Source organism: Myotis lucifugus, unplaced genomic scaffold, assembly GCF_000147115.1.
Source record: "Myotis lucifugus unplaced genomic scaffold, Myoluc2.0 scaffold_28, whole genome shotgun sequence".
Classification (NCBI taxonomy): Eukaryota; Metazoa; Chordata; class Mammalia; order Chiroptera; family Vespertilionidae; genus Myotis; species Myotis lucifugus.
In genome coordinates this window covers 4,933,820-4,942,819 of record NW_005871076.1, presented here as the reverse complement: position 1 = coordinate 4,942,819, position 9,000 = coordinate 4,933,820, and the positions used below count along the sequence as shown (strand labels likewise).

At 49.8% G+C, this 9,000-nt stretch overlaps 2 protein-coding genes across 8 annotated transcripts in view; one reads left to right on the top strand and one right to left on the bottom strand.

Annotated features, from left to right (window-relative positions):
* Positions 1–293: 293 nt before the first annotated feature.
* Positions 294–6,605, top strand: TMCO6 (transmembrane and coiled-coil domains 6). Of its 7 annotated transcripts, XM_014453822.2 has the most exons (13): positions 294–530; positions 652–764; positions 2,945–3,060; positions 3,151–3,334; positions 3,581–3,685; positions 3,847–3,932; positions 4,161–4,277; positions 4,518–4,629; positions 4,742–4,744; positions 4,865–4,928; positions 5,070–5,164; positions 5,534–5,701; positions 6,176–6,605. In XM_014453822.2, exons 1-13 carry the CDS (start codon positions 446–448, stop codon positions 6,287–6,289), a joined length of 1,362 nt encoding a protein of 453 aa, XP_014309308.1. In that variant the 5' UTR covers positions 294–445; the 3' UTR covers positions 6,290–6,605. The 7 variants fall into 7 exon arrangements, with proteins under 7 accessions (XP_014309308.1, XP_006086547.1, XP_014309307.1 ...); XM_006086485.3 differs by having other exon boundaries at positions 4,742–4,928; XM_014453821.2 differs by having other exon boundaries at positions 4,742–4,928; positions 5,534–5,740; positions 5,970–6,605.
* A 73-nt stretch (positions 6,606–6,678) lies between these two features.
* The window catches only part of NDUFA2 (NADH:ubiquinone oxidoreductase subunit A2), a 4,034-nt gene continuing 1,712 nt past the window's right edge, over positions 6,679–9,000 (bottom strand). The window contains exons 2-3 of the mRNA XM_023752163.1: positions 7,496–7,547; positions 6,679–6,873 (exon numbers count right to left, since the gene is read on the bottom strand). Of these exons, the coding sequence (XP_023607931.1) occupies positions 6,782–6,873; positions 7,496–7,547 (144 nt within the window). The 3' untranslated portion in view covers positions 6,679–6,781. The remainder of the gene's footprint in view (positions 6,874–7,495; positions 7,548–9,000) is intronic.

Genomic DNA, 9,000 nt, shown 5'->3' with positions numbered 1-9,000 from the left:
ACAGGTTGAGAACCGCTGGTAGGGCCTTTCTTTCTTTCATGAGTACAGTACTTACCGTACTTTCTTTCCTAGAATTGGGGAGAAAACAAGGCTGTGGCGCTTTCCCTTGGCTCTCAGCCCAGATCCCACCCTCTGCCTTCGCCCCGCCCCGCCCATCCCTCCGCCAGCCCCGCTCCCCGCCCCGCTCCCACCCCTGACCCCGCCCATCCATTCGCCCCGCCCCCGCCCCCGCCCCGGCCGCTCCTCCCCTGACTCCACCCATCCCTTCGCCCCGCCCCCGCCCCTGGCCGCTCCTCCCTCGGCCCCGCCCATTCCCTCTCGCGGAGCTCCTCCTGCTTCCCCTCTCCTTCCGCCAGCGCCGCGGCTGCGCGGTCCCTGCCATCTTCTATACTCCGGGACTGCGTTCCCAGCCGTGCGTCCAGTGGGAGTTTCCTCCAGCTCCACCATGTTGAGCCCACGGCAAGGCCTTCTCAGGCCGGTGGGATGCGGGGTGGAGGAGCTGCGGCGCCGCCGGCGGGAGCGGGAGGCAGGTGCGGGCGGGGAGGGAACACGGGAGGGTGGGGTATGGCGGTGGGAGGCCCCTGGGTGGGAGATGGGGTTCTCGGTCCTGGGTGCCCCTCCGTTGCCCCCAGCCGACTCTTTTGTCCCCAGCACTGCGGCGGGCGCGGAGGGAGCAGCAGCTGGTCAGCAAGAGGCTGCTGAGAGACGACACCCCAGAGGAAGCCGAAGGGGGATGTGTGGCCTCGGTCCTCGGGGAAGCCGAGGTGAGGGGGTCAGGGTGCGCGGTGAGGTCCATACAGGCTGGCGCCAAATTCCCTCCTCGAGGACTCGAGGTCGTCCCCAAACCTGAATGCGGTCCCTTCAACCTCCAGTGCGCCAAGCCAGAAACTGGGGTGTCAACCTTCCACCCCATCCCGGCTCCTCCCCACATCAGGTCCTTCAAGGCCTAGCCGTTTTTTACCTCGTAAAGAGCTCTGAAGTTTTGTGGTTTTTAAAAAAAATCCTCACCCGAGGATATTTTTCCATTGATTTTTTTTTTTTTTTTTTTTGAGAGAGAGAGAGTGGAAGGGAGGGGGAAAGATAGAGAGAAACATCGATGTGTCACATCGCTAGAGAGACACATCCTTGGTTGCCTCGTGTATGCGTCCTGTCCAGGGCCAGGGATCGTCCAAGGCCAAGTACGTTCTCTTGATCGGAATGGAACCGGGAACCCTTCAGTCCTTGGCCAGACGCTCTATCCACTGAGCCAAACCGGTTAGGGCAAGAACTCTGAAGGTTTTACATGCCTCCCCATCGCAGCTCTCCACCACCCTCCAGTGGATACTTACTGCAGCCTCCTAACCGGTCATCTGCATCTATGCCGCCCTCAAGTTCATTCTGCATACATCAGTCAGATGCCTCTTTTAAAAATAGAGACCAAACTCCTTTCTGTGACCTATAAAGTTCAGCCTGGTCTAACCTCTACCAACCCCAACCTTATCAACTTACTCATCTCAGCCAAAGTCCCCTTTTCAGTTCTTGGAACAATATACCAGGCTCTTTCATGTCTCAAGGCCTTTGCCTTTGCTGCATCTCAAGTGGGTCCCTTTTGGTATTTTGTCTTACAACCTGTTTACAGAATATTAATCATCCTAATTTGTTTATCATTTCTCCAACTAATTTTTAAGTCCACAGGAACCTAGACTCTATCTTTGTCATCATTGAAAACTCAGATGCCTGCACAATATTTGGCATATAGTAGATGCTCAGTATTTATTAAGTGAATGAAAGAATTGGTTTTAGTTCATTTATTCATTCAACAAGCATTGGGCCTCCCCTGTTTGTATAATCATTTTGTTTGTTTGATTTTAAATATATTTTTATTGGTTCCAGAGAGGAAGGGAGAGGGAGAGAGAGGGAGAGGTGAAAACATCAATGAGAGAGAATCATCAATGGGCTCACAACCTAGGCATTTGCCCCTACCGGGAATTGAACGTGACTTCCAGGTTCATAGGTCAACTCTCAACCACTGAGTCATGCTGGCAGGGTTGTATTATCTATGTTTATAAATATAGTTCACAAAGCACTTACACCTGGGTTATACCATTTATTCATTGTGTACTTACTTTATGCCAAGAACTGTGCTGGGGCCTGAGGTACACAAGAGGAAAAGAGAGTCCCCTTCTTTGAAGTGTTCACAGCCCATGAAAGAGACATGAGGCACAACAGAAACCCCTAAGTCTGCCACAGGAATCGAGAAAAGGCTAATTCCCCAAAGGCAGTGACAGGAGCAGAAATCTGAAGCGAGTGGAAGACCCAGGGAGGGTATGCCAGGCAGAAGAAATAGATTGTGCAAAATCTTTTCTTTTTACTAGTAAATATATTTTTATTGATTTTAGAGAAGAAGGGAGAGGGAGAGACAGAAAAAAAATCAATGATGAGAGAGAATCATTGATTGGCTGCCTTCTGCACTCACACAATTGGGGATGGAGCTCACAACTCAGGCATGTGCCCTGACCAGGAATTGAACCGTGACCTCCTGGTTCATAGGTCAGTGCTCAATCACTAAGCCACACTGGCTGGGTTGATTGTGCAAAATCTTGGCAGCACTAAAAAGTCATGTTATGCTAGGTGTTAGGGTACAGGCTGCATGGGGAGAATGAGGTGTAGGTTATGCCAGGCTGAGAGGTTTAAATATTATCCTTGAAGAAAATAGGATAGAAGTTACTCATATTTTTTTCAGGTGAGAAACTGATGTTTGGTCCTTTGTAGATTAAGTGGCCGGGCTGATTCCCTCTTCTTTCCACTCTACTGCGCTGTTGGCACTTATTAGCCATATTAGTGTGAATGACAAGTTCTAGGGATGGTGCAATATTGGAAGGCTCACAGGTGAAATAGGCAGAGCAGGTCTTGATTTGCTTTCTGGCAACTGTGTGTTGCCATCTCTCCCTGCCCCTGGCTCTAGATCCAGCAGTTCCTGAGGTTAGCCCAGCGGGGGACAGAGGAAAAGGAGAGAGAAGGAGCTCTGGTCAGCCTTCGCCGAGGCTTGCAGCACCCAGAGACACAGCAGACCTTCATCAGGTCAGTGGGTGGCTGGGGTTCTAAGGGATGGATAGGCGTTGGAGGGGAGGGGCCACAGGCTGAGCAGTGCTCTGGTACTCACTCATGTAGGCTGGAGGGCAGCATGCGGACCCTGGTCGGGCTCCTGACCAGCAACCAGGCCCTGCTGCAGCTTGAGGCGGCTCGGTGCCTTCACGAGCTCTCTCATTCCGAGCAGTCTGAGGTGGCTGAGGCCTGCCTGCCAGCCACGTCCTACCTTCTCACCTACCTCGCCGGTCACAGCGCAGACCTTATAGTAAGCCCTGTCACTTCTACCTTGTTTTTGGCTTGAGTTTAAAAATTGCGTCTTTGGGTCCAGTTTGAGCTGGCAGGTGGGGAGAAGAAAATCTGTTTTCCCTAATGTCCACAGCCATGTACATACCAATCATCTTCTATCCTCCTGTGCCCAGAGCCTGGAGAACAGGGCTGCTCCATCTTCCCCATCCCCACCCCCACCCTGGCTTAACATGGGCCAAGCCCAGTGCTTTTGTTCTGCTCTCAGGAGCTCTGTCTGTATACACTGGGTAACCTGATTGTGGAGAGTGAAGCTGGGAGAAGGCAGCTCCTGCCACAGGGCATTGTTCCAGCCTTGGCTTCCTGCATCCAGGTGAGTGTCCACCCTGACTCTCCTGAACAGCCCTCCCCGTACTTCTTTGCACAAGCCCCAGCTGCTCTGGTTAGGCAGTTCCAGCCACTGCCATATGCTAAGGGGTTGGAAATCTTCCGGCCTAGCTTCCAGAGCCAGATCCCTACCCTGTCTCCTTCTAGTCCCCCCATCTGGCTGTGCTGGAAGCCCTTGGATATGCCTTGTCCCAGCTGCTGCAGGCTAAGGAAGCGCCAAAGAAGATCATCCCGTAAGTAGAACTGTCTCCAGATGTGCAGTCAGGAGTGACCCATTCGGTAGTGTAGCCCCCAAGACCTGACCAAGTCTGGTCCCAACGCTGTTGTACATTTAACCCCATGTGGCTGGCTGGGAAGGGCTTTGGGTTTGGACACTTTCCCACCTGCTATTAGGGTTTGGGAAGAGCGACAGGCATCTTGCCTTCTGTGGTTTCTACTCAGAGCTCTGCTTCTGCCCGCAGTTCCGTCCTGGCCTCCCCTATTCCGGAGCGTATGCTGCGACTATTGCAACCTGGACCAAAGCTGAACTCTGGGGCCGCTGTGGAGTTTGCCTGGTGCCTTCACTACATCATCTGCAGGTAACACAGGCCAGTTGGGAAAGTGCCACAGACCTTTCACGGGTTCCCTTCATGACACTCAGGTGTTTGAACTTCGGTTTCTGGAATTATTGTGGTGAAAATGCCCCCTCTCAATAATTCCATGAAAGGTCTTCCTTTCATGGTCTTCTCTTCTTGGAATCCAGGAAACCCACAGACCTAGGCTGTTTGCAAGCTTAAAGGTGGGAATAGCTTAATAACTACTTGCTTCTTATTGCTCAGCCAGGTCAATAATGCCCTGCTCATCACCCATGGGGCTGTCTCCACTCTGGGGCTGCTACTGTTGTACTTGGCTGGGACTGTCCAGAGTTCTGAAGATGCAGGACTGGAGTTGGTAGGTGAAGAGGACAGGTCAAGATCTGCGCAACCTTTCTTCCGACTGTTCCTCTTCCAGTGTGCAGGGAGTCCCCTCCTCCTTACACCTGACCCCCAACTTGTCTTTGCAGCTGGTGTGCCCTGTGCTTCGGTGTCTAAGCAACTTGCTATCAGAGGAAGCGGTGGAAGCTGGGGGAGGGCAGGTGCAGCTCAGAGATGAGCGTGTCGTGGTATCCGTATTTATCCTTCTGCAGTTCCTCCTCCAGAAACACCCCAGCCTGCTTCCTGAGGGCCTTTGGCTTCTTAATAACCTCACTGGTAAGAGCCATAATCTGCCTAGGCTGGACCTTTAGATACTGGGAAAACTTCCTTGTGGCTTGGACTGAGGTGGGTAGGATTGAGTGGGGGCATTTTCAGGCTGCAGTTAGGGGGACTTCACCCTGACATTTTTCCTTTCAGCGAACAGCCCTAGCATCTGTACCTCCTTGCTCTCCCTGGATCTGATCAAGCCTCTCTTGCAGTTGTTGCCAGTATCCAATGTGGTGAGCGTATTGGTAGGTATTTGGAGTCATCTGAGCCCAAGGTCTAGTGGCTGAAGTGTAAACAGTAGGAGCTCAGAAGTGCCCTTACCTGAGAGCTGGCAGGTGGTATAGTATGGATGGCCTCAGGGCTAGACCCATCTGGGTGTGAGTCCCTAAATTGGTTTACTAGATACTATTCTTGGGAAAATCAACTAACCATCTTAAACTTCAGTTTCCCGATTTATAATTAGGAATAATAATACATGAGGGCAGTTGTAATTACAGAACTTGCTTATGAAATTGCTTGGCAGTGTCTTGGGCATGCGGTCAGCACTCTATATTTTTTGCTGTCATTGGCTTTCATCCTTTGTGGGGACTGTGTATATACATATCTGTCTACAGGTGCTCACAGTTCTGTGCAACGTTGCAGAGAAGGGTCCTGCTTATTGCCAGCATCTGTGGCCAGGGCCCCTGCTCCCCTCCTTGCTGGACACATTGACCTTCTCTGACACTGAAGTAGTAGGCCAGAGTTTGGAGTTGCTGCAACTGCTGTTCCTCTACCGGCCAGAGGTTGGTTTCTCGTCCTGTTCTCAATCCTTGTTCTGAAGCTTCTAGACCAGGGGTGGGCAAACTTTTTGACTCAAGGGCCACAATGGGTTCTTAAACTGGACCGGAGGGCCGGAACAAAAGCATGGATGGAGTGTTTGTGTGAACTAATATAAATTCAAAGTAAACATCATTACATAAAAGGGTACGGTCTTTTTTTTTTTTTTTTTTTAGTTTTATTCATTTCAAACGGGCTGGATCCGGCCCGCGGGCCATAGTTTTCCCACGGCTGTTCTAGCCTCACTATGGCCCCTTTCCGTCCAGTTCTAACTATAGCCACTTCTCTGGACCTGGCTAGCCTGTGTCCAGGTCAGAGCCTACAGCCTCTTGCTGGGAATGTACCCTTTCCCAAGAGGCGGGCTAACCCATAAGGCTCTGGGAATTGAGTGTCAGGGCACAGAGACCCAGGTGTCGAATCCTTTTCTTCCCTGCCTTTAGGCTGCCCAGGCCTTCCTGCAGCAATCAGGGCTGCAGGCCCTTAAAAGGCACGAGGAGGAAGCACAGCTCCAGGACCGAGTGCATGCTCTCCAGCAGACAGCTCTTCATAGATGACCTGGCTTCTCAGTGTCACTTTACTCCACCCCCCCACCCCTCAGCTTCTGTGCCCCATGGAGCCCCTTATGGGGGCGGGAGGGTTAGTGACCATAATGAGGCCTCATGTTCTCTGATTCCACATCTAAGCCTAAACCAAGGCCTTTAGACTCCAGCCCTCCCTTTCACTCAGCACTGTCCAGCCAGGATCAGAGGGAAGTGGGTGTGGGCTACTTACTCTGGGGCCCTGGAATCTCTCTTTTTTCTTTGGTTTTGTTTTGCTTTAGCAGCTGGTAGCTTTTGATGGGGCAGAATAAAATTTTATTTTTATATTAAACTGCTTTGCCTCAGTGGTTGCATAATAAGGGGTAGAGGGTGGAATGAGGTAAAGAACATCCTGAGACAGCATCTTACAGCACAAGCTTTATAAACAACAGAACACATCTTTCCATATTGTACTCAGTCCAGCAGAGCCCAGGCTGTGGAGTTGTTGCTCAGTCCTCAGCGAAGGCTTCAGGCTTTGCCACTTAGCACATTCTCTAGGGCTCTGGTTACCTGATCAGCACTAAAGTTGTTCAAGGAGACATTCTTCTCTTGGCCAAATGCTGGAGAGAAAGAGAGGTGACTAAGTATCCACTCTGCACCGTGGGGGCTAGCAGAGTATAACAACAGGTCTTTGTCATCAACTTAAGGTGTTGTTACGACAGGAAGGGTAGTAAAAAGATGACCAAGGTGGATTTGGTATGCCTAGAATTTCCCCCTTGGGCCTCAAGCATCTAGGAAGCCTAGGTCCAACTAGAATTTTGGCTGATTGTGGGTGGCCACAACGGTAAGGAAGGTGCTTTAAGGAAATGTTAAGGGGCACAGGAGGCATTTATTACCACGTGAGCAGTGCATTGTATGGACCTAGTCTTGGCAGGATACCCATTCTGTGGTTCCCATAGACCATCTAGTCTAATGCACTATAGCTATTTGAGTCCATCTCTTCTAGTCTACTGGTTTTTGGAAGGAGACCTTTTTCCTCCTTCAGTTTTTAGTGCTTGGCATTACTACACATGCCTACTGTTAGAACCAATCTGCCTTAGGTGTGACTTCCCTCTTTCTCCAGACATTCCTAGGGCAAGGTGTTAAAAACCATGATTAGCCTTGACCGGTTTGGCTCAATGGATGGAGCGTCAGCCTTCGGACTCAAGGGTCCTGGGTTCGATTCCAGTCAAAGGCATGTACCTTGGTTGCGGGCGCATCCCCAGTGGGGAGTGTGCAGGAGGCAGCTGATCGATGTTTCTCTCTCATCGATGTTTCTGGCTTTCTATCCCTCTCCCTTCCTCTCTGTTAAAAAAAAATACAACAAACAAAACAAAACAAAAAAACCATGATTAGTCCGGCTGGTGTGGCTCAGTGGATGAGCATGGAACCATGAACCAGGAGGTTACAGTTCCATTCTCTGTCAGGACACATGCCCTGGTTTCAGGCTCAATCCCCCATGGGGGTATGCAGGAGACGGCCAGTCACTGATTCTCTCTCATCATTGATGTTTCTATCCCTCTCTGCCTCTCCCTTCCTCTCTCTCAAATCAATAAAAAAATTATATTAAAAAAATGATTAAAATACCACTATTCAGTATGTATAAATATTGATTGCATGCCTACTAAGTGTTAGGCAACATGAAAGTAATTTTCAGATTGTAGCAAATTGAAATAGGTAATTGTTACAGATTAGTAAGAAGCTAGGAAAACTCCAGGACTTAAGGAATAGGGAAAGATAGTTAAACAGTAGTTTGCAGCCACCTAGTAAATCCTATTTTCCCTAAACCAAGGATGCTTAATAGTATAGGGAGACAGATAATAAATCTAATTAAGTGCCAATTGCCAACCACACAGACAAAAGAATAAATCTCATTTTGGTAGATCATACAGCTAATGAACATTCTATTAATCCCCCATAAGACCTGCCCTAAACACCCAGCCTTTGAAATGCCTGAAAAGCCCAGCTGATATGGCTCAACGGTTGAGCCTCAATCTATGAACCAGGAGGTCATGGTTCAATTCCTAGTGAGGGCACATGCCAGGGCTGTAGGCTCAATCCCCAATATGGGGTGTGCAGGAGGCAGCCGATCAATGATTCTCTCTCATCACTGATGTTTCTCCCTCTTCCTTCCTCTCTGAAATCAATAAAAATATATTTAAAAATACACATATATTATAAAACAAAATGCCTGAAAAGGGCCCTGGCCAGTTGCTAAGTGGTTAGAGCGGAGTTCCACTGACTAAAGGGTCATGGGTTTGATTCCTGGTCAAGGGCACAAACCTTGGTTGCAGGTCCGATCCCCCACCCTGGCCAGGTGTGTAGGGGAGGCAACCAGTCAATGTGTCTCTCTCACATCGATGTTTCTCTCCCTTCTCCCTCCCTTCCACTCTCTCTAAAAATCAATGGAAAAAAAATATCCTTGGGTGAGGATTCATCAAAAAATAAGACAAAATGCCTGAAAAGGAAGGTCCCAGGGTGCTCTCCCTCCAGGGAGCACACCTGTGCCATTCCCTTCGCCCTCTCCTTCCCCCACTGACACGTGTCCCCTAACCTCTAAGGGACCCATAAGACTTGCAACCGGGGAGCAATGGTCCTTGTTTCACTGTCCTTCGCATGTTTTTGCTGAAGTCAGTAAATCTTGCTTTTCTACATTTTGTCTCTTTTTTGTAATCTCAGCAGAGGATATTTTGTGCCATTGATTGTAG

What these genes read in the sequence shown, in the direction of transcription:
- TMCO6 (XM_006086485.3), top strand. Translation starts at nt 446, where the DNA reads ATGTTGAGCCCACGGCAAGGCCTTCTCAGGCCGGTGGGATGCGGGGTG. An exon ending in CCAATGTGGTGAGCGTATTG is followed by an intron (nt 5,165 to 5,533) that starts GTAGGTATTTGG and finishes ATCTGTCTACAG; the next exon opens with GTGCTCACAGTTCTGTGCAA. An exon ending in TGTTCCTCTACCGGCCAGAG is followed by an intron (nt 5,702 to 6,175) that starts GTTGGTTTCTCG and finishes CCCTGCCTTTAG; the next exon opens with GCTGCCCAGGCCTTCCTGCA.